This window comes from Neolamprologus multifasciatus, chromosome 19 (assembly GCF_963576455.1).
Source record: "Neolamprologus multifasciatus chromosome 19, fNeoMul1.2, whole genome shotgun sequence".
Lineage (NCBI taxonomy): Eukaryota > Metazoa > Chordata > Actinopteri > Cichliformes > Cichlidae > Neolamprologus > Neolamprologus multifasciatus.
This window is the reverse complement of record NC_140457.1, coordinates 23,997,915-24,021,542: the sequence shown is the minus strand read 5'-3', so window position 1 is coordinate 24,021,542 and position 23,628 is coordinate 23,997,915. Positions and strand designations below refer to the sequence as shown.

Sequence of the window (23,628 nt, the reverse complement as noted above, 5' to 3'; positions counted from 1 at the left end):
CATCCAGGCCAGATTAAAGGGAAAGCTGTGGTGCAAGTTCAGGCTCCATATTTATTACCGGAAAAACAAGAAGCACAAAGTGCATGGTGCACAATATTCCAATATATCTACTTAAATAAAAGTAGCCTATGCCTATAATGGTAAAATTGTTAAATTGGAGGTTCATTAGATATTTTATGGTAGAGGTTAGAGGTAGGCGGATCGATCCAAATATTTGAATTGTGTCGAATAATTATTTTTTTTATTTATTTGGAAATAAAAAGAAAAACATCAAACATGTACTATGAATTTTTTGTCCCTTTTTGTGTTAACTGTCACTAGTTTTTTGTAGCCTACAATACAGTTAACCCAAAGTGCTTTAGAGACAGACAAATTTACATTCCAGGTCTCAAATATTTAGACAAATGATTCATCTGGAAAATAACTATCCATCCATCTTCTGTTTAGGGGTTGCAGGAGGCTGGAGCCTTTCCCAGCTAACATAGGGCAAAAGGCGGGGTACACCCTGGACGGGTCGCTTGTCTGTCCCAGGTCTTATACAGAGAGAGAGACAGATAACCATTTACACTCACATTTTTTAATTTCTTGTATTTATCGTAGGTGATCAGCACCGATCTCACTGAGAGGATATCACAGGTTGTCTTTGTTTTGACACAAACTGGGTGTAACAGTTGAATCTGCTTTATAATGTATCTATAACCCCTGCACCAAGAAAAAAAACAAAAACCCTCTTGACCAAAGAGACCGTGACATAACAATCCATACTTTAAACTATTAAAACATGATGAAAACTATTAATTAAAAAGAAATACCTCACGTTTTGCTTAGCTTTATTTTTTCCAGAATAATTTACAGTCATTTGCAGAGCCTGAATAAACATGAAGCAGTAACAGAAGTGACAAAAATATAGCCAAGGCATTTGATATTTTGACAGGAGGGTGGGGGTGTGTGTATTTTCTTTGCTATCAGCTGGTAGGAGTGCCGTTTTTCTTGCTGCTCTGTCTTTCCGTAACTGTCCTCCACATACTGTTTAGGGTGACTCGAGCCAAAAGCAAGGTGATGGTAAAGTTACGTCTGTACCATTCCCTGGATACACAAAAAACAGAATGTTTCACTTTGCACAGTGTAACAAATATGCTGATATAAAGATTCAAACAGGCAAATGCACAATAACACCAGAAGGAAGAAAAGGAAAACATTTGTGCTTTGATGGAGTTTAAATTGAAACTACAATAAATATAACAATCAAAAGTTAGAGTTTAAATCCCACACATGCCGCTGAGGTGATGTGTGTGGGCGGAAAGCTTTGCCAACATGAAGACAAGTCAGCCACTTTGCATTGCTAATTCACACAAAACCTCTTCATAGCCTGTGAGGTTTGTTGTTCTTTGCAGATCAGTTTTGATGCAGTGCAGTTAAAGCTCACAGCTGCTGCAGAGGGACATTGAACAACCCACCCACCCACTTACTCACCCACCCAGCAGCATCGTGGGAGACAAAACAACTCACTTGTTGTAATTTGCATGTCGTACTCTGTTTTTGTCCAGGAAGCTTTTGTAAAACGTGGCCATCTCTTCGCTGTTCAGGGACCGCCGTCGTCCTGAGGGAAGCAGGGAAGACACAGCAGACTGTGTTATATTCTCATTAGGATACATCTCCCCTGCAAGTCACCAGCTGTTAGAAAAACAAACTGCTGTTTACTGTGCCTCCTGAGGGGTAGGTTACGAAGCAAGTTCGACAAAGCCATGGTTTCGTTGTGTTGGCTGACTTGACCAAAAAAACCTCAGTCAGCGATAGTAGGCATCACACCAGTGGTTATTAACTCTCTCTGGTAACCCCGGCTTTCTGTGCTCACATAAAAAGGGCTGTCTGATGTGTTTTTTGACACTTCAGACAGCATCGGATGGGTCAACTGAGCACCACTTACTCCAATCAGAGACATTATCACATGATGGTAAATGGTAAATGGACTGGTTCTTATATAGAGCTTTTCTACTCATCTGAGCACTCAAAGCGCTTTACACAACTTGTGCATTCACCCATTCAGACCCATTCGCACAAGCACATCTTTCTAAGTGCTTTTATAGCTAACATTCACACACATTCATACTCCGATGGATGCATCGGAGAGCAATTTGGGGTTAGTATCTTTGCCCAAGGATATTTGGCATGCAGACTACGGGAAGCCAGGAATCGAACTACCAACCTTCCGATCAATAGATGACCTGCTCTACCACCTGAGCTACAGCCACCCTCTATCCCCCGTCTATTAACAATGTTAAATAAATGCAGTAAAATGCAACCCTGGTGCTGCAAGTATGAGTAATGCTGCAGAAAATTGTTAATTTAGTGTTTTGATCATCACAAGAGCTGAAAGCTTAGCTTCAATGTTTATCTCTGATGTCACAGCCACACATCGGTGCTCTCGCTGTGTTCAGCTCTGACAACTCACCCACAGCCTAACGAAGGAGACGTCGGATTACTTTCGTTTACTGATAAACTGCAACTCTAGCATTGATTTTTTCAAGGCTAGGTAGCCAATGAAATTGCATGAAAAATTAAAAAAAAAAAAAAAAAAAAAAATTTTCTGCATCGTCATCCAAATATGAATATTTGAAAAGTCCAGTGATAATATGATGTAGTTTGAATTATGTGTAACCTCACAGCTGGGCTTCATTCTGCAGCCTTAAGCTCTACAGACTGCAAACATTTGTATTCATTTAGCAGAGACTCAATATTGTGTTTGTAAGACACTGTAACTAAAATAAAAATAAAAACTTTCAATCGAAACTCTAAAATAAACCGGTACAAACCAGGGATGTGGTCAGCATAAGTTACCATGGTGATCTAGCCAGGTATAAAGGCGCCCCCTTCACTTACATCAAGGTCGACTTACATCACTCACCCAGTAATCTTGTTTCATAGTACACCCATCTGAGCTGGTTAAATACGGTCTAAGTGCAAACCCAACCAACAATGTGAAATATTCAGAAAAGGCTGCATGTCCTCACCGTCCTGATCACGCAGAGTCAAGCCTTTTGCCTTCAGTTGTGAAATGATAAAAGCTTCTTTTTCCTGCAGACAGTGTAAAACAAACAAACAACAAACAAACCTTTTAAGATTTAACTGTAACTTTAAATTAGGTCATTCTTAAAGTTAATTAAAGGGTCGTTAAATCAGATTTGGACTGGGGTCCACATAAAACCTACAGTCAGTTATTCCTCACTGTAACCTCTTACATAGCTGGGCCCTAACAGAACACATTTGTTGTGCAATGCTGCCCTCTACTGGTGAGATGATTTTACACACATACGAGCTCAGCACACTAGTGATGGGATTTCCGGCTCTTTTTAGAGATCCGGCTCGGCTCACTAAAAAGAGCGGGCTCTTTCGGCTCCGAACCGGCTCTTCAGGTTGTTTTGTTGCTTTAATTATTTAATCATTAACAATAACATAAAATTATGCAGAAAGGAATTACTAATGTAAAAAAAAGTGGTTTTATTTATATATGTTTATATATGGCCCCTAGAGACAAAACACATACAAACTCCAAAACACATTTCTAGCGTTAACTGAACTTCCAAAACAGAGCTACCTAGATCACTTAAATTACACAATTGAAAGCATGTGTGTATTGTTTGTGTATTTATAGACAAGCACTCATATTTATTCAAATAATTAAAAAAAAATTCATTTACCTGTTACTACCACACACCAAATCCGGTTGTTGATACTTCCTGGCTTGTGTACCCACTAGGTAACAAAAGCTCAACACTGCGCCCTAGCATCCTGGAGCACTTCTGTTGTCTTTTGTACGTGCTTCTTAGTTTGTACGTGCTTCTTAGTTTTTACGTGTTTTGGAGTTTGTACGTGCTTCTTAGTTTTTACGTGTTTTGGAGTTTGTACGTGCTTTGTCTCTAAGGGCCACCATAAATATACTTTATTTATTCACTCCACATAAAATGTAATAAATAAATCATATAATACAAAGAACAACTATTTACATTTTAAACTTTTAACTATTTAAAATTTCAGCTTTTTCCTTTTAAACAAATTTAACGTGAAACAACACAAAACACTGCAAACCACAACACAATTAAATATAAATTAAAATATTAAAACAAAAAGAAGATGCACATTCTCTGTCATATGGGCCTGCATGATTTCTGAATCCTTTATCATCTGCAACTGAAAATAGTGGATGATTACTATACCTTTCTAATGTGACGTTGTTGTCCCTCACTCTCTTTCTCTCTGGCTCTGTTCCTGTGCTACTGCGAGTGTAACTAACGCCCCTCCCCCCTCTGCCCAGCGCAAAGTACAGGCCGCGTGTGCGGAGTTCAGCGGAAAAAAGGGCGAGAGAGAGGGTGAGAGAAAGAAAAAAAAACAAAAAACCTCACGACTCCCAATAAGGAGCCGGCTCGCGTCGTTCACTTCAAAGAGTCGGCTCTAAGAGCCATTTCGTTCGCGAACGACCCATCACTACAGCACACAGATTAATTACATCCACTGCTATTACAGTCTCCATTAATAATGATGGAAATTACAGCATGATGCTAATGCAAGTAGGAAGTTGGCAGGGAAGATAATGCGGTTAGTGGACTTCATCTTGTGTTTAATTTAATTTCCATTTTATTTTTAAGAAAAGTGAACTAACAAGCCGACAGGGATCGCTCACCCGGTTTGGTTTTGTAACAGCTACAGATGAATTTTCTTCTAATATTAATTTGATTCATTGGATTTAAGCGGCAGTACGGCATGCCAGCATATGAAATAAATAGCAGCTGTAGCAGAACAATATGAATCATCATGGGGCGATCATGGCTCAAGAGTTGGCAGTTCGTCTTGTAATCGGAAGGTTGCCGGTTCGAGCAGTCTCGAGCAGTCCGACAGTCTCGGCCGTTGTGTCCTTTGGCAAGACACTTCACCCATTGCCTACTGGTGATGGTCAGAGGGCCTGCCGGCGCCAGTGTTCGGCAGCCTCGCCTCTGTCAGTGCGCCCTAGGGCAGCTGAGGCTACAATGTAGCTTGCCATCACCAGTGTGTGAATGTGTATGTGAATGGGTGAATGACTGAATGTAGTGTAAAGCGCTTTGGGGTCCTTAGGAACTAAGTAAAGCGCTATACAAATACAGGCCAATTACTAGAGCAGGGCGATTTGACCAAAAATATTTATCACGATATACATTTGAAAATTTGCGATAACGATATAACTGACGATATAATTGACACTACACAAAATACTTTACAACTCCACATCTTTATTAGTGCAAAAAACCCACATCAATGTATTTTCACTTAAACAAGCAGCTGTTTTTTATGTGCATTAAAGTTATATAAAAATGTAACAGTGCAAATTCCTTGCTGACAGTTTAACCAAAAGGCATTTCCAGTGGAAATTGGCCGACATATCCTCAGCATAACCATGTATAATATCCACAAAACTTAAAGAGGTTATACACACACAATACGGTAATATTATGTTGAAGTACGCAGTACGTGTCACTCCGCGAGGCTCCTGCCTACTATAGCCGTAATGCTCCGACAATCCATCGAGCGGTGCGGATTCATAGCTTAGCAAAGTCGTACTAAAACATTTGACAGATTTTCGAGCGCCGTGTACAACATAAAATCGTTTCGAGGTCAGTAAACACAACCAGAATTCATACATAAGGCACACGGGATTATAAGGGGCACTGTCGATTTTCAGAAAAATCAAAGGATTGATTTTAAGTGTGCCGTATTTTCCAAACAAAGCGGTAATAACGACGGCCCGCTAGCATGCTCTACCAAAAATAGTGCTTTGTTGTGTATCTGACGGATGAAAGCTAAACCAGTTCCACATCACTGAAGTTGCAGCATTTTTACAAACCAATTCTGGTTCATCCGTTTCATCCAACGATCCACTTCCGCTCTTCTCATTCTGCGTCGCCGCCATGCGCGTATGTAAACATAGACACTGCGCATGCGCGTTTTAGCCATATTCATATGGCCATTTCATTCTCCTATCGTTGCCCAAAATTACATCAGTATTACCGTGAACGGTATGATATAGCCCAGCCCTACCAATTACCATCATAAATATATATTAAACTGTAATAAATTGGAAGACATCATCTTTATGTTCTCAGGACAATATCACAAACAATTTAGGAATTTAATTTAGGAGTAACTTTCAGTTTCTCTGCAAAGACTAAAGACTCCACTTCCTCTGTGGCTAAAGGTTTTCTTGGAGCACATCAACTTCCCACTCTTATTCATACTCTGAAATCACCTGCCCTACAATGAACCAACAACCGCTTCTATGCCTGCTTTACACCACCCACCACCTTTCAGCTTATTTTCAGAAGGGCAGAACAGCCAGCACAGTCTTAACTGATGATCTAACTAGCCTTAAATGAATTTTATTCTATTCCAAACTGCATGTCAGGTGCTCAGATGACTTAAAAGAACCAATTTTTATCACAACTTTCTATTTTTCTATGAAAATATCGACATCTCAGGAGGGATGCCGACTCACTTGAGTGTTTTGTTTTTGGGATTTGGGAATATTCGGTCTCCCTCCATTAAAATGAAGCTACCATAAAACGCGAGAAAACGTATAAATAAAGCAGGGGATCGAACAATTAATTCCCCCATGGTATCTTTGTCAGTTTTCATCTCAACAGTTAAAAGCAGCACTATGCATGCTTCTCTCTCTACACTGTGCTCCCTATTTTTAGACAATACCCCCCTTACCCTCCATATGGACTGGCTTTTCACCCCACCTACAAATGAGACGTCCTAAAACTAGACAAACTAGTTTTCAGAGGCCAGTCCCTGACCCCAGAAAAACACTTTTTAAAAAGTATTTCAGTAACCTTGCTGAAGGTGATGTTCTGCTTGGCCCAGAAATTGTGATTCCAGTCCTCTGTGTCCTGCCTCAGGTTTCTCAGCCGTTTCTCCAGCTCTGTTTCATTCTCCGGGATGTGGTAAATAATTGGCCGTATGTTGGAGAGCGAGTTTGGTGGACCGACCCAGTCATGTGTGGCGCTGGGTTCTGGTCTATATGTAGATCTCTATGTAAAAAAAAAAAAACTACTGTAACGATGGGTTCAGACAACACAGTATCAGCACAAAAATAATTTAACAGGAAAGATACAGGGTGCTAACACAAGGCTGAAGATGTCCCAAATTTCACCTATGCAAACCCCATATGACAACGATGAGCTCATCAGACACAAATACCATGTAGTTTGAATTCCACATGCAAAGTTAGCATCACCAACACAGCCACATCTGTACTAATGAGAAATGCAGATATCATCTGGAACTCAGGTTTAAAGACAGTCTGCTAAAGACTGAAACTCCACACAGCAGATGCACATCACGTGACTTCAAATGAGCAGTGACCTCCACCAGAGAGCTTATCATTAGCGAGCAGACTTCAAGATGGAAAGAGCAGCGAGGAATTAAAAAAACGCTCCAGGGCCAAGAGACGAAAAGAGAGGTAAAACAATACAAATGCAAAACACTGGGACAGCAAATTCAGTCTGATTACTGACAGGCATATCAATGCACGTTTATATGTAAAGCAGACGTATTTACATTTTTAAAGAAATACTGTATTATTAAACAGTTATTATTAAACATCTGCAGTTACAAACTCCAACAAATGCATGTAATTTTGAAACGGTTAAAAAAAAGTTGAATCTAAGACTATGTATTACTGGACACTTTAGGTCTTAAAATATAACTTTAAACCATAATATTTTAAATTGTTCTCAATTATTTTCCTACAAATACTTATACTACAACTGTATCATTAAAACAGACGTTGTAACACCGATTTAACCCTAATAAAGTCTAAAGCACTGCAATATATTTTTGTCAATAACACTTTATTTCCTGCAACGTTTAAAATTTTTTTAAAAAACAGCTTATTTCGTACACACGTCTTTATGTGGGCACAAAAAAATGGCGCCACACGTGATCGTCCACAACAACAACCCAGCCGTCTATAGCTAACAAATGGCAGCCCTTTAAACAGTGTATAAATGTAATAAATTGTCATTATACAAACATTTACTGGCTTGTCCTTCTGGGTTGCCTGTTTGGAGCTGCAGAGCCGACTGCTACCTGCAGATAAGCGGAGACTGGAAGGACAGAAGCTCCTCCATGTCGACCGTCTCGCAGCTGCAGCTGTCCTGGCGGCCATGTTTGCAAGCCGACTCTAAAAAAGCGACTTAAATAAAACAAATCACGCCAAAAAAAAACACTAAACAGCACAAGACTGAGCTCGAGGACACAACCAAACTTTCACTGAGCTCGTGCCCTTCTCTGTACGCTGCCTGCCATTTGGTCACGTGAGCCCAACAAGGAGCATGGATGCGCTCGGCAATCTCACCGGTAAATCCCGGATTCACTTAAAAAACGACAACAGAAAAAAGGTTTCTTGTCAGTTTAGGATATTCTTTAAATGTAAGACTACAGAAAGAGCCAAAACAGAAAGTAATGTGGGGAATAAATATATGTCTATGTTATCTATTTGTTTCTCTATTTAAGCTTAAGTCACATTTTTTCCTTATTAAAAAATAAACGAAATGAAAAAACCGGCTGTAGGGGTAAAAGAAAAAAAAGATGTCGACCAGATTAGATGTTAGGAATATGCATATGTAGTCACCATGAAGCAAAAATCCCCACTATATTTATTTTTCCTTTGCTGCAGCCCTTCCTATGTATTTTCTTTTTATTATTATTATTATTATTATTATTATTATTATTATTATTATTATTATTTTGTATACTACTTCTAATACTATATTTCTAATACTATATTTATATACTATATTTCTTCTAATAACTATATTTCAGTGGTAAATGTTGCATTTTGTACAGCAGAGTCAGGTTGAGAGGGCAGCTGAGCTAAGGATAACAGGCTGAGGAGGTTTGTCTGGATCCTGCTTGGAGCAGACGAAGTTGAGCAGGGCTAAACGTAGCTTGATAAATATCATTATTGTCGAATTAAACTTAAACACCACATGGATTATCTGTGTAGGTTTCGCTATTAGTACTTTTACTCTCACAAAGTATCTAAATGCCTATTCCGTTCTGTTATTGAATTGTTGGAGATGCTAGATTGTTAGTTTGTTTTTTTTTACTACACAATAAGTAATGCTCGTCAAACTTTTTTGTTAACTAAGTTAAATAGACTAAAGTAAAAGTTAAACAGTAGCAAAGTCAGGGTTTATCTTAGCACCGGTAAACGACGCGGAGTCATGACCAAATGAAGCGCGCCTATTGTTGGTCGACCAAATTTTGCACAAGGTTAAAAATAGTAAAGCTGTTTATCCGAATATTAACAGGATTATACGATTTATTTTACATTCGTATATACGTGTCGTGCGGTAACTAAACATCGACTTGTATTTCTTATTTGTTAACATCAATAAAACACTGATGTAATGGCGTCTCTTCAATATTAGCGAGGAAACACAAACTCCGTGTTAGTTCATATCCTCACGAACTGTAAAGTAAGTACTCGAAGGTAGCTAGGTAGGCTAATGTTTAGCTTTAGTCACAGGAGGTGCGCACTTTCCCGCAACAGTTCCGATGGCTGTACGCTGGCTATGCAGGTAAGAGCGAAACTGTTAAAGAGAGGTGGCGGTGTTGATGTTTTTACGCTGAAAAGCCAGAGTTATTTGGCTGAGGTGGGGCTGTGTCAGGTGATCATCAGTAGCTAGCTTAACACACTAACAATGGCATTCACAGGGGAGTGTCTGCTGTAAACCGGTTTTTGTAATGGCTGTTTCCACTTAAGCGTTTCATGAGTCCTTGGTAGCATATTTATTTTTAAATTAAGTTGTTTTAAAGGGCAGCGGAGGAAGGAATCTGGTGGTAGAGGCTGTGGGAGGGGCGACAGCAGCCCGACCGCAGTCAGTCAGTCACAGTCAGTCGCTGGATACTGAAGCTGACCGCAGGAGCATCGAGATCTCCCGGATTTCGGCTTTATCCCTTTGGATGCCTCTTTCCTGCACGAGCCGCCCAGCATTTGGCTGATGGAAACAGACATCCGTGAAAATGTGCGCGAATGTGTTCGGGGTTTTGAAAAGGTGAGAGGAATGCTGCTGTGTGTGTGTGTGTATGTATCTGTCTGTGTATGTGTGCGTGTGTGCACGAGAGAGAAAGGATGCAGCTGACAGCATCTGGAGATGCTTTGAGCCGTTTTGTCGAGATCTGGAGGTGTGGTATCTGTGCTTCTTGTAGCGCAGCTCCGGCAACATACATGGGCTCTCAGAGGTAGATGCGTTTGCACGCAGGCGGCAGGACGGGATTTTCTGCGGTGACATAATGCGCAAAGCCGTGCAGGAGGACCGGCAAGCATGCAGGCAGCCGGGGATGGAGCTCGAAGCCTTTATCTGGGAGATAAGCAGGAGGTGTTGCATGCGTGTCACCTGCAGCTCGGTCACCCTTCATGCAGCGAGACTCATGGGAAGGGAGGACTGATTCCCTCCCACGAGGGAGGCAAACCTGCCCTTAGCTTTGAAACCACCACATCAGCCTTGTCTGTCTTGGCTCAGACAAGGCAGGCTGTGGATTTTGCTGAGATTATCCTAATAAATACTCAGATTTGTAAGCTCTGGCCCGACATGTGCTCATCCACTCTTGTGGAAATGCCCATCCCCTCGCCCTGTTATGTAAAAGTACTTTAGGCAACATTGATACATAATCCTATCTATTGCTAATAAGCCTAATTGATCCTTTGGATAACAAAACATCATACTGGCGGCTACTGTATTTACATGTAATAATCATGCTGGCAGAGCTTTCCTTTCATGTCTGTGTGCTCTAGTGTTTAGCATAACACCGAGCCCCGGCTTGGACAGTCTTGGACAGGTTGTTGTGTCATTGGGCAAGACACTTGACCCGTTGCCTACTGGTGGTGGTCAGAGGGCCCGGTGGCGCCAGTGTCCGGCAGCCTCGCCTCTGTCAGTGCGCCCCAGGGTGGCTGTGGCTACAATGTAGCTGCCATCACCAGTGTGTGAATGTGTGTGTGAATGGGTGGATGACTGGATGTGTAAAGCACTTTGGGGTCCTTAGGGACTAGTAAATACAAATGCAGGCCATTTACCATTTACCATAACATCATAGCAGGGGGGTTAAATAGGGGATCATCTATAGCAGAAAGCAATTTTTGAACAGTTCAGTTTGTCTTTAAAAAAAACAAACAAACAAAAAAAACAAACAAAGAAAACTGAGAGACACAAATGCCTATAAGGTGAAACAAAACTGCTACAAAGAGATGACATTTAGTACAGAATGGCTAGAAAGACTCCAAGATTTCACAAATAAATGCAAAACATCTGCAGAGATATGAAGATGCTATAAAGAGACACAGATCCAAAATCCTGAACAGGGCTGAAATCAAACAGTTCGTGCCTGTGATGGATTTGTACATAGCCGCTGTCAAGGCTTTGCTTTTGTGTACTCCATTACTTGCAGGACCCCCGGGAACTGATCAATGACGTACAGATGATCTGAAATGACGACAACTACTGAGATGCACAGAATGACTTTTAAGGGCCACAAAATGACAGTAGAGCAACTCATAATTATTACAAGAGAAAGCAAGAGTATAAAAATACACAACTACCAGAAAAAGAAAGGAAAAGGAACCACAGAACAAGCAAAACTGTGTGGATGTGCACACAGGTGTTGCAGATTGACTCAGAAGGTCTAAAATAGACACATTCATGAGATAAAAAGTACAAAATGACCTTAAAGACGTGCACACGTGCACAACTGCAACAAGACAGTAAAATGATTACAGAAAGAAGAGGCAGCAAAGAGGGCTGAAACACATCGTCATCTGTTGCTCTTTCTGTCTTTCATGTGGCTGCTTTTATCCCATAATTTCACCTTTTCAATTTTGTGTTGTCATCAGATACGCAACCAAACCACAAATGATCTATTTAGAGGGACGCAAAAGCCACAGATCTTCACATTGGAGTTTGGCAAAGCTTTTCTTCTTTTTTTTTTTAAAGCAAAAGATGATTTAATCTTTTCAGCCCTCACGAGAGCCGTGTTATTAATCCTAAACTAAAAGGCAGATGCTTCTATCTTAATGGCATTTCTCTTAATGTCTAACTGGGAATATATTCCAGAGCTCAAGGCACCTGTGACACATTTAATGAGGCCGTCTGACCGAATCTTCCTGTGTGGAGATTCACTCTGGAGGCGCTATGAACCGTTTCAAATTTTTTGGGTGTTGGTCAGCTGTGTTTATTTTCTGCTCGGTATTAAAAAGCTCGATGGGCAGTCGCACTGCAAAGGAATCTGGATCCCGTCTTTTAACGCGGATTAGAGCTTTATCACGATCACGTCAGGCAATATATCTCATAGAAACGCGCTGCAGTGCTCCCAGTGGTTGTCATGTGGGTGTTTGTCTTGTCGAGACTAAATGTAGGTTAACCTCATTTGTTTTCTTGCAGTTGTAAGGGCAGAATTTTGTGTGAGTATGTGGGAAGTTGTTCTTGTCTATAGCTGCGCTGTCATTGGCCTGAACAGGGATTGTGCTTCTTAACATAAAGAAGTCTTTGATTAAATATAGAGGATTTTGGATGATGTCATCAGTTCTGGGTTTTTTTAATTGTCATGTCCTGGCAAAATAAGGTTACTAGTGAACGTTAAAGATGTATAGACACAGTCTTTGAGCTCTTTAACACGATGTCTTTGCTCGTTCAGGAGAGCAACCTTGATGTTCATTTGATTTATATTTGGCCAGCCTCCCTTTCTGGATCATCCTCTCAGGCCCTTCTGGTCTGTTTATGTTGGCTGATGTTTTTAGATTGCTCTCTCCCGTTCTGACCGCTTGTGTTGTTTGCTCTGAGTTTTCCTCCAGTGAGGAAACAGGAACTTCTAAAATGACCTGACTTTGATGTGAAGGATCATTGCTGGTGCTGAGAGCTGGGGCTCTGGTTACAGCAGAAGAGGCCATATTCTCCAATCCTGAGGGGTCTGAGGGATGAAATGACCAACACTGTGGTCAGGCCCTCGTGCAGTCGTCTGCAGGTTTAGAGCAGAGTTTCTTGGACAAACCGAAACTCGTCACTTCGCTCATCACTTGCCATACTTTGACGCCTCTGTCCACTTTTAAAAAAATGAAAGTGGAGTTGAAGCATTGCTGTTTAGAGAAACTGTAGGAACTCCAGCGTGCATCGTAGAGGCACAAATGCAAGGGGACATGATAAAATTTCCACAGAGCAGTGTAAAAATGGCCAGCAGTCTGAACATGTGGATGAATATGATCAGAAAAATGTAAATTGTAAGCTTTATTCATTTGTTTTCTATTTTTACGGGCCTATTCCTGGAACCTTTTGGTTATAAGTTGCCTTCTACTGAGTGGATGACTCGGTTGAATGGCCAGATGTCAGGTCCTGTGTCAGGTCTTTGCTTGATTTTTTTCCCCTGTTTCTTGAGGAGTTGAGTTTCAGATGCTGCTGATAATTTTTTAGGCCTGCGACTTCATTGTTGTCCTCCAGTTGTCTCCATTTTGGCTTATAGCCCTTTAAAAATCACCGTGTCAGTGCAAAAATACTATTTTATGCTTGTCAAACTGTGTTGTCTGTAACATTTTTATAGACTCAAGAAAAAAACAGGAACGATGTGTTTTTGTGACAGGCTGCTAAAAACAAAGTGTTTAAAGATATTATTTAAAATGGGCTCTTTGCCACGATTTCTATTATGTGTAGGCACATCACTGGTTCATTCTTTGGGTTAGATGCCTTTTGTATGCTTGAGTGATTCATAGATCAGTATTAAGAAGCTTAAACATTCCTCTGAAAACGGTCAGGTACAAGGACTCCACTGAAAACGAGTAAACAAAAAGCCAATTTCCAAAGAAAAACTTTGAAAGACCATCAGAAAGCCTGAAGAACTGTTTCTCAAGAACGCTTTTTAAAAATGACAAGAACGTCTGGCACCCTGGAAGCAAAATATAAAGAAATGAGGGGTGTGCAAAGAGTTTTGCACAGTAATGTATCTAAAAAACCAATTGCCACAATCTTGAGACAGTCCTATTTTTTTTAAATTCATTTTCTTGACAATACTCAAGAAAATGAGTTTAATGAATCCTTTCAAATGTGTTTTTATGACATCGTGTCAGACGACATCGGCTGTGAAAAATCTTCAGAGAGTTAGTTTGACTGAAACGCTGCAAGAAATCAGGAACAAATGGACTGTTTTTTGCAAACTGGTCCTGCAGGCTCAGTTTTCACAGTGAAGTTTTACAAAAATGAGGCAGCACGTTGTCAGGATTGCTGATGCTAAACATCGTGTCATCCCGTTTAATGACTTTTGCCACCAGGCGGAATTTTCTGACATATAAACAGAAATGTGTCTGCAAATTTGCCAAGCAACAATAAATCCTTTTTTGTTTTTGTGAGCCAGTGGGAGTTAGTCTCCAGTGATTCATAACAGCCTTCCTGGCTGTGTCAGAAGGTCAATCCTACTGCAGGCGTGTGCTTGTTTCCATAGAGCAAAACTCAAATGCTACATTGTTTACATGCTAATTAGTGTGACAACAGGACCAGTGGCATTTGTAGCCTGCTACGTTGTTCTAAATTCTTCTTGATTTCTTCAAGATTTCAGCCTCTGAATGTGGTTACAGAGTTTGTGTTGGCTTGTTGATGCGGTCTGCTGAGGCTCTGTTTGTCCCAGTTGCTCATTGTTCTGACTTCCCTTTCCTGCTTCCTTTTTTTCAGCCTGTTTGGGAAGCCCTTTGATGGCGGGAAGAGGATGGACCATGGTGGTCCACAGCAGCAGCAACAACATCCAATGGAGCAGCAGCAGCCGGCGTATCATCCGCAGCACCCTGCCATGATGCGGCTGTACGAGATACAGAAGGAGGTGGCGTCTCTGGGGCCGCAGGTGTGCACCTTCAGCGGCCTTCAGAACGATCGGGACTACAAGCGTCTGGAGCGAGAGCTGACCCGCCTGCTGCTGGATGTGGACCAGGTGGACACAGAGGGCAAGCCGGAGCTGCAGGGAGCGCGAAAAAGAGCGGCTCAGGAGGTGGAGGGACTCCTGCGTTATCTAGAAGAGAACGCCACCCATCCTTCCCGGCTGGCCATCGAACAGCTAAGCTACGAGGCGCGGCAGCTGGTGGACGAGCGCGTCGTGGCTCCGCAGCGAGCAGGCGGGGTGACAGAGATCAACGACGAGTTGGTGGACGCTCTGCAGGAGCTCGTGCTGAAGCTCACTCAGGTCAAGACCGAAGGGAGGGTGCCGCTCCGCAAAGCACGCTACCGGGCGCTAACGCGCCTCTGCGCTGTACAGGATGTGATCGAAGGGCGCACGCAGCAGCAGACCCTCTCCCTGCCGCTGTCGGGAGACACCCACGAGGCCGTGAACTGCATCAACCAGGTGATGGTAAAGGTGAGCGTGGCCCGCAGCCAGCTGGTGGCGCTGCTGATGGGTCTGAGCGGGAGGGACAGCTGTGCCCACCTGTCACGCATCCTGACAGAGATGCAGGTGGAGCTGGACGCTCTGGATGTTTCGGGGAACGCGGTGATCAGAAATTACAGGAAACAGGTGGTGGAGGAGATAAACGGGCTGCTGAAACATCTGGACCTGGAGGGGGAAGGAGACGACACACGCAGGTAGGCGTCACTCGTAAAGGATGAAGCTGCAGATGAGTGCTGCACCGAATTGATTATTTTTAATTGATGAATTGATGACCAACTGAAAAAATATTGCTCCAATAAAGTCACATTTTACCCATCCAAGGTCCATGGGTGGGTACGTGTTCAGGAAATTATATGTAAAAGACTCTAATGTAAACTATGAAGATACTTATGCAGGTATAACAGAGGGATTCTGTCTGTTTACTAAACTGTAGCTACAAGATTCTTGTTTATGAGCAATGTCGGTTTGTTGACTGTTCCCATCAGTTTCAATACTTTTGAACATGAGCTACATGGTTTTCATTCAGTTAGTTTTTTTGTTTTCATAAATAGATCTTGTACTTTAACACTGGTTTTCAGTGTTTGTTTACCAAAGAAGAAGCTAATTTTGTGGTTATAGCTTCTAAAGCGATGCCTGCTCACAGTTACAATATCAAGATTGACTCTCCGGTAAGTCATTCTTTCTGCAGATTTGATCATGAGAAGCACTGACTCTGCCCCCACCCTCACAGGTATGACTTGGCGCAGAACAACTCCATCCGAGAGATCGAGGACGTGCGAGCTCACATCTCGCACCTGCGAGAGGGCGTCCTACGACACTGTGTGATGGGTGACCTCAGCTTCAGACCCAAAGCCGAGCTGCAGGGTCTTCTCACCCAACTGGACCAGGTGGACACGGCGAAGAACCCGTGCATAAGAGAAGCCCGTCGCCGCGCTGTGGTGGAAGTCCAGGCGGTCATCACGTTCCTGGACCTACGCGAGGCTCTAGCACGCCGCCAGCCAGGCCCCAATGAGCACCCGTCACATCGAGCTGTGTGGCAAGTCCTGGGGAGCCTGTCAGAGCTCCAGGCTCAGGTCCTGGGCTTCGACGGCAAGCGGGTCGACAAGAGCTACATGATCTTGGAGGAGCTGCTTACCAAACAGCTGCTGGCGCTGGACGCCGTTGACCCGCAAGGCGACGAGACAACCAAGGTGGCACGCAAGCAGGCGGTGAAGTTTGCCCAGAACATTCTCAACTACCTGGACATGAAGACAGATGAGTGGGAGTATTAATTAATTCCAAAACACGATGGGACGCTGCAGGAACAAAAGGAGCTGATAATGTGTGTAAAATAAAAAAAAACATAAAAAATAAGGAAACAAACTGGTACATTATCATTCCACGGGCTGTAAATATGAATTCAGATCCCTAGAATGCACTGCAGCAGCGCTTTTTCTTTCATCACTTCGTGGTTGTCATGGCCGACCCTGCAGATAAACACAGAACTACTTTTGTGAAACACTTTGAAAATTCTCTTTGTGCTATTTGGAGATATCTTTTAAAATCTCCCATGTATGTGTGTACCTGTGTGTGCGTGTGAGCGTATGCGCGCAAATTGTTATTTGTTGTCTTTGCATTTGGCGTGTGGCTGTCGAAGCCAAAGCACTAAATAATGCCTGTAAAAGTGGTCACATCCTCTAGACTGCACTTGATGTTGATAAATTATCCCAGTGTGATGGATTGCTTAGCAGTGGTTTCCCCCGTCTGGCCTGATTAATCAGAGTGTCAGTTGCTAATGGAGACAGCCGATGCACGTGTTGAATACCGTGACCTAATTAGGAAAAGTCGTCTATGGCTACCCTAAGAGCTGGGATTGGTCCAGAGAGTGATACCTGCTGATTTAGAGGGAGAAAAGACACCCCACCCCCTCTCCTTTTTTAAAAAAAAATTAAGGTAATTGAATTTGGTCTATTCCTTTTTTTTGTTTGTTTGTTTCACTCAGAAATTGTAATCACGAAAAGTGAACAGCAGTGTCTGTTTAATCTGAGGGGATGTGCTTTTGAAGGTGAAACGTGACAAATGTTCACAAGCCAGAGAGCGTGTGTTTAAACAGATGTAATTAGAGAGGGAACGGTGAGAGTTTACACCGTCCATGTTAAGTGACTCTCCACCCCCGCGTGACCTCGTTGACCCCTCAGCATGCGTTTCAAGTCTCTGGCAGCTCCCTGAAAACACAAACACAAAATCGGGCGGCAAACAAAACGTCAGTGTTGATGCGGTATCCCCTCGGCTGTGAATGAAGAGACGAAAGTTACTCCTCCACCTCCTCGCCGCTTGCGTAGCTGTTCATCTGTAACGTGTTTCGCGGTTGCTCTGATTCCTGTATGATCGTTTCAGGCTATTAATGAATCAGGGCTAAATCCAGAGATAGAGGGGCAGAGGAGAAATTTTGTCACCGCTGCTGCCGTTTGAGTTGTTTTCTGTTTGTTTGTTTCTACCTACTGCTCTCTCCGGATGGAGGAGAGACTGTGAGAGGTCCCCGGGGAGAGGAAGAAGAAAGGGAGGAGGGCGAGCAAAGATATCCACTGGATTGACACATCAAGGCTGAAGCGCACAGGGCCGACAGTCGGGTACTGTTAGGTAGAGGATTGACGGTGATGGCAGTCGACAGAGCCTTCTAGAAACTTCTCTAAGCTGCTTCTGCTGCAGACAGTAGGAGGGAGGGAAAGGACTAGTAGAGAAGTCTGTGTGCCTTGATTTTGACCTTCCTTATGACCCGGTTTATGTAAAAGCAGCCTTGTAGTGCAGCAGCTGATTAAAGAGCTAAAGAGCAAGCTCTTTTTATTTTCTTTCTTTTTTTTTTAAAATATAAAAGTGCACAATGAGGAAACTAAAGCTCCGAATGTGTTTATGGAGAGCACCTTGGTCATTATAACCATCAGAAATATGCACTAGTTGTCAGAAACGCTTTTTAAGCATTCAGCATGTATTCCTGAAAATGCTCCGGTCAGTCCTTTGTAGTAACACAGCGATGATGCTCCTTTTCACCAGGCAAAGCGACATGAGTCATGGTTTCACGCTGCAAAACAGCCACGCTTCTGGAGCAGCTCTCGTGCTCTGACAGCACTTAGGCGACATTAGCAGGAAAATCAACAGAGATAAACAGAACGACTGGTCTCACCTTCCTGCTTAACCCCCTTCATCAGCTGACGAGGAGACGATGGTGGAGGTGTTCCTGGGCGGGAGGAAACGGCAGCTAATGAAAGAATCGCTCCTCAGCTCGTAGCAAGCGTTTTTAGGCATACGTCGTGATCTTCGACAGCAGAAATCCACAACTTGCTTGCTGCTACTTCGCTATTTCTCTTCACAGTGTGTGTGTGCGCGCATCAGTCAGTGTAAAATTCTGATAATTTAGGTGGTCCTCTGCCTTACGGTGACACCTGAGGTGGAAGATGCATCTGCCAGCTCATTAAAAATACCTCAGCAGAGAGCAGAGAAAGAGGAAGTCTTTTCGGAGTTTATCCGATTGGTGGTTGAATAAGACTAAAGCCGTCTCCAGAATTTCTTGGCTCACAAGACTTCTCGTCAACTGAGAGTCTCTGATCTCTGTGTGATTGTGTTTGAACACACACACACTAAGAGGTCAGATGTTTCCCCTGCAACAAGTTGCTCATAACTGATTAAAGTCTTTAGGGCGTTGTTGTTTATCCCAGCTGCAGGGAATGTGGTCCAGCATGTTTCGGTGAAGCTGCACCAGCCCTTCTAACTCTTTGAAGCTACTACTGGAAGCAGTTTTCTGGCACAAAGCCTGCAACTCGGCCTCCTGGGTAGTGAGCTGACTCATGCGGGGGGAAATTAGATTAAACAGTGTTCATTAAACGTAGCCAGTCTGCCTGGCTGTTGTTGCAACAGATGCTTTCTCACGGCGAACCTTATGCTCTCTCAGACCAAACCGACCCAGACACACCTTATGCTCACGTTTTTTGTACGCAGTAACACGCAGATGTATGTCTGTTCCTGCAGGACACTGCATCAGTGTATTATACACGTTTCTTTGAATAGTTTATCCAAAGTTTTACGCTGTGAACAGAAGTATTTGAATCATTCCTGTCTCATTGTCTCAGAGTGTTTGGAAGCCATACACGTTTATATAGTGGTCCTGAAGTCCAGGATTTTGTCGCGATGGATGTTGTTCCCCGGCTCCAAATATCGCTCTCACACTTCTAAAACCGCTTTTTTTTTTTTTGTATATGTACAATGGCTCTACTAGATTTAGGTATTACAAATTGATCATTGTGAAATTAGTTGTCGCATTAAAGTCGAGGTGCCTGCGCCTCAGCGTTTTTGTTTACACGAACAAAAGGAGTACATCCATTTTCTAGGTTTAAAAGATTGATGAGGAACCAAATATGTACAAGGGTTCACGTGTTTTAGGCTATCGTGATGTTGCATGAGTGTGAATGTTTTGTTGAGGTTACATGGCAGGGCTTTAAAGGATAAAGATGGAGAGATTTTTATTTACATTTTTTCTTGATTGTCAACAAAACCAATAATGTTGTGCATCTTGGTGGCCCTCAGGTCCGCTTTAGTTGGTTCATAATCAGATACATTTAACGAGGCTCATTAAATGTATCTGATTTCCTCAAAAACACATGGGCATTGTAGTTTTTTACCAAACAATTAGAAGGTTCATGTGTGGGGACTAGTTTATGCAGTGGATGTTGTGGCTGTTTGTTTGTTTTGTTTTTTTCCATCTAAGAGTGCATGTGGGAAAATACAAAATACACAGTGTCTTTGTCTGAGATCATAAAAATTACACATTTACTGGGATAGTTTATATTTTTTTTTTCATAAGTTTTGTTGACAAAAACACAGAATATGAAGGAATTCTTACTTTAAAACAGACATATTCTTGCTAATATCAAAACCAGCACCATAAAGCCTGTTTTGCTTTTGTGCAAATACATCGCCGACGTTTCATGAATTGCTTGTTGGATTGTTAAAAAGTGATATGGGTCATGGTTTAGGTATAATTAGAATGTATTTACAAGCAGAGGCAGAGTGTAGTTTGCTATTAACATGGTATTTATATGCAAAAGCATTTAAATATACATAGAAGTTGTTGACCAATGCTTAAAAATACATTACATGCTGCTGCTAAAAGCTAAATAGTGCTACGCCGATTATTTGTGCGTCATTCCTTTTGTCATGTTTAACTGGGAATCTTTCACATTTCAGTAGTATATGTTCCGACACACTACTCGGCTTGTAGGATGTCACTTCCTGAGAGCCACGTTGCCATGGTAACCCAACCTCATCTGAGTTAAGCCGAGCACAAATAAATTTATTCTTGGCAAACTGAAAACTTTTTAAATTTAAACACTTAAATTGAAGCGTTTTTGATATCAGGTCTCAGTCCAGCAGCGTCATTGCTGCATTGCATAATGGGACATCTATGCCCGGTGTGGAGTCCTGCGACACATCCTCTAATGTTCCCTCAGAAACATGCAACTAGTGTATTTCAGTACATTCGTTGGTTTCGGCACGCTATAAAATGACTTCAGTATGTAAATTTGGATGCGATGCTGATCGTGCTTTTTGTAAGTTGTTTTTCGTTCCCAAGTTCAAAACAGAAAGTGACTTTTGACTTGTAATTTGGATGACCAGCTAGTTACAGACTTTTCTGTGTAAAGCTTTACAAGAAGTTAAAGGTATAAAGTCGAACGTCACTATGAGCTCATTTTATATTTTGAAAGTTGAAGTTTTGTACTGGATCACTGCAATGATGCTACAGAAATAATGAAATGTTACAAATTCCACATCACGTCTGTTGCACATGTCATTCTAAGAAAAATACCGGATCAAAATCATGTGTGTATTAAGATATTTTAATTAAAACTAGTTCCTTTTTCCATTACATAAATGTGGCTTAAAAGCAAAGCCTAATTTCAACATGTAAACTGTGAATGCAAAAGGTGAACTTTTGCATTAAAACTTCCTGGTCAGACAGATTATATGTCAAAATCTTGTTTCCGGTCTTTTCTTTTTTATGTGACTGTAAAATCTAAATTACAAAGTATTATTTTTTGCAATTAATATATAAACAGCACTTTTTTTTTTAATGTTATTATTTGGGATCTTTAGTCGAATATGGAAAATATGAATGAGACATGGACTGCTTGAATTAAATGAATTTGAACCAGGGCTTTGGTTTTCTCCACACAGACGCTCTGTTATGTTTCACCCCAACACACTGCTGGACTGCTAAAAGCAGCTCAGGGTCATCCAGAGCATCTGAACTTGGAGTCCATTAGACAGGAGTTTAAAAGATTCAGCTCCAGTGGGTATTCAGAGGCAGTCCCTTTACAGGACAGTGCATTTACACCAAACAGCAAACGGGCTGACTTACTCACAGATGCAAGTTTGCAAGGTTTGAATGTAGTCATGTTCTGTATTTCATAGCACTAAAGTTTGTTTTACTAAGGACATATCAAGTGGAAATGGGTAATGTTTAATAAGATGGGATCAGAAACATTAAAAAAAAGCATCAGCCAAAAATGTTTTCATTATGTTACAGTTTTTTAAGGTCAGCAGAAATTTACACCAGCAAGTTTGAGACTTAAGGCAACTACATTTCACTGAAACCTGTAACCAAACATACTGATTTATTTTTTTTGATCACTACAAGTCAATAATCGATCATTTTAACTTGATGCCACAAAAGGACACCAGCTAAAATCAGTGTTTACACTTTCAGATTAAAGAAACGAGAAGGGATGGGTAACCTTTAATCCAGTAATGTGATGGTGTTCTGTCATTCTGACGTCATATTAATGTGCTCCCAGTGGCAGAGACACCTTCCTCCCCAGTGTGTCGAGATACTGCTGCGGTGGTGGGAGTGCATCTCCTTCTGCAGGGCCGTTTGAGTGGCCCATTCCTGCCATACTCCTTTGCCTCTTTAAACCTTATGCTTGCATTCCTGCCTGTGCTTTTTCATGTAGACCAAAAGCCTGTGCAAGTCATCAGTGTGCTGATGCCTCTGTTTTGTTTAGTTTCCCCCCCTAATTTCAGTGGTTGTAATCATGTGAGTGCCCATCTGTAGATTACACTGAGATTAAAGGGGAGGATGTGCTTGTCTGAAATGGGCTTTCGTGACTTTTAAATGTGCTGATGGAGGTTATACCTTTGGACTGAACCTGTAAATTATTAGGCTCTAATTTAAAATACTGACAGAATTGACTCTTCAGATAAAAATCAGGTAAATGTGTATTAAATAACCAAAACAGTAGTCCTCCATCAAGGCTCATGCCCCATCCACATCAAAATTTAATAGGTTCTTCCTTTACACATTCCTCTCCATCTCCTGACCTTCGCCTTCTACTCTACTAAAAGCATCACTGAAAGAAAACAGAAATAATTTTAGCTGTTGAGCAGATTGACATTTTGATGGTAAACATGAAGCTTTACAAGCAGCAGTACACAGCAGGCTGATGAATCTTCGGCTGATCGTTTAAGTGAAATGTGAAAACAACAGAATCCCACCGAAAGTAAAAACAAGGTTCCCTCCTGAGCTTTTGCAAAACTTATATTTAAGGACAGTTATTATTAAAAGTTCATCAGTCATGTGTGTTCATTACTGCTTTGCCTTTCTTATGACAGGAATGTGTTTAAGTGGTGAAAATGGGACTGCGTTTTGTTCATTTTTTCCAAATGTGTGTCTCATGAAGTCGCCTTTAACTGCATTGATTGTGACAGGCTTTTGATGTCTCTCCTCCAAAATGCGCTTGTACAAAAAGCACACTGACTGGAAAAAAAACAACAACAAAAAACCCCATTGTGTGAATGCTCCATGGATGGTTGTGTTCCAAGTTTGTATTCCCACTGCAAAATAAAGACAGTGTGTCTTGTTTAGTGTTCTGTTAGTGTTTTTTCCCCCCTCCTGGCATCTGGCAGCTTTCCATAGCAAGTTTCCTTTAAGGCGATTGCAAACTTTTAAAACGCTTACTCTGGGTTATTTTAAGAATACATACAGTATTGCCAAGGGAGACTGGATAAAAAGACACCTCACGCATTGAAAACTCACTCCCTGCTGTCAATGTGCATTAAAGTTTTAGCTTCTGTACAGAGCCGGTTGTTAGATTCGGTGCCTTCTCATGCAGGAACAGGACAGGACACGTAGCAGATGCAGGGATGTTATTGCAGTGT

The 23,628-nt window shown here is 41.8% G+C and overlaps 2 protein-coding genes across 6 annotated transcripts; one reads left to right on the top strand and one right to left on the bottom strand.

Annotated features, from left to right (window-relative positions):
- Positions 1 to 817: 817 nt before the first annotated feature.
- Positions 818 to 8,382, bottom strand: coa8 (cytochrome c oxidase assembly factor 8). Of its 2 annotated transcripts, none has more exons than XM_085144348.1 (5): positions 8,069 to 8,382; positions 6,861 to 7,058; positions 3,012 to 3,075; positions 1,510 to 1,600; positions 818 to 1,086 (listed from the first exon to the last, which is right to left on the bottom strand). In XM_085144348.1, exons 1-5 carry the CDS (start codon positions 8,195 to 8,197, stop codon positions 966 to 968), a joined length of 603 nt encoding a protein of 200 aa, XP_085000474.1. In that variant the 5' UTR covers positions 8,198 to 8,382; the 3' UTR covers positions 818 to 965. The 2 variants fall into 2 exon arrangements, with proteins under 2 accessions (XP_085000474.1, XP_085000473.1); XM_085144347.1 differs by having other exon boundaries at positions 8,063 to 8,380.
- On the top strand, positions 7,110 to 23,332 carry bag5 (BCL2 associated athanogene 5). Of its 4 annotated transcripts, none has more exons than XM_085144331.1 (3): positions 7,110 to 7,489; positions 14,742 to 15,638; positions 16,175 to 23,332. In XM_085144331.1, the coding sequence occupies exons 2-3, from the start codon at positions 14,776 to 14,778 to the stop codon at positions 16,713 to 16,715; spliced, it is 1,404 nt and encodes a 467-aa protein (XP_085000457.1). In that variant the 5' UTR covers positions 7,110 to 7,489; positions 14,742 to 14,775; the 3' UTR covers positions 16,716 to 23,332. The 4 variants fall into 4 exon arrangements, with proteins under 4 accessions (XP_085000457.1, XP_085000458.1, XP_085000456.1 ...); XM_085144332.1 differs by lacking the exon at positions 7,110 to 7,489 and adding an exon at positions 9,124 to 9,512; XM_085144330.1 differs by lacking the exon at positions 7,110 to 7,489 and adding an exon at positions 9,498 to 9,614.
- Positions 23,333 to 23,628: the final 296 nt, after the last annotated feature.

Coding starts and splice junctions, on each gene's coding strand:
- coa8 (XM_085144347.1), bottom strand. CDS start 8,197: ATGGCCGCCAGGACAGCTGCAGCTGCGAGACGGTCGACATGGAGGAGC. Junction 3,076..6,860: donor AGAACATCACCTTCAGCAAG/GTTACTGAAATA, acceptor CACTGTCTGCAG/GAAAAAGAAGCTTTTATCAT. Junction 1,087..1,509: donor CGACATGCAAATTACAACAA/GTGAGTTGTTTT, acceptor TTGTGTATCCAG/GGAATGGTACAGACGTAACT.
- bag5 (XM_085144329.1), top strand. CDS start 10,060: ATGTGCGCGAATGTGTTCGGGGTTTTGAAAAG. Junction 10,092..14,741: donor GTGTTCGGGGTTTTGAAAAG/GTGAGAGGAATG, acceptor CCTTTTTTTCAG/CCTGTTTGGGAAGCCCTTTG. Junction 15,639..16,174: donor GAAGGAGACGACACACGCAG/GTAGGCGTCACT, acceptor CCACCCTCACAG/GTATGACTTGGCGCAGAACA.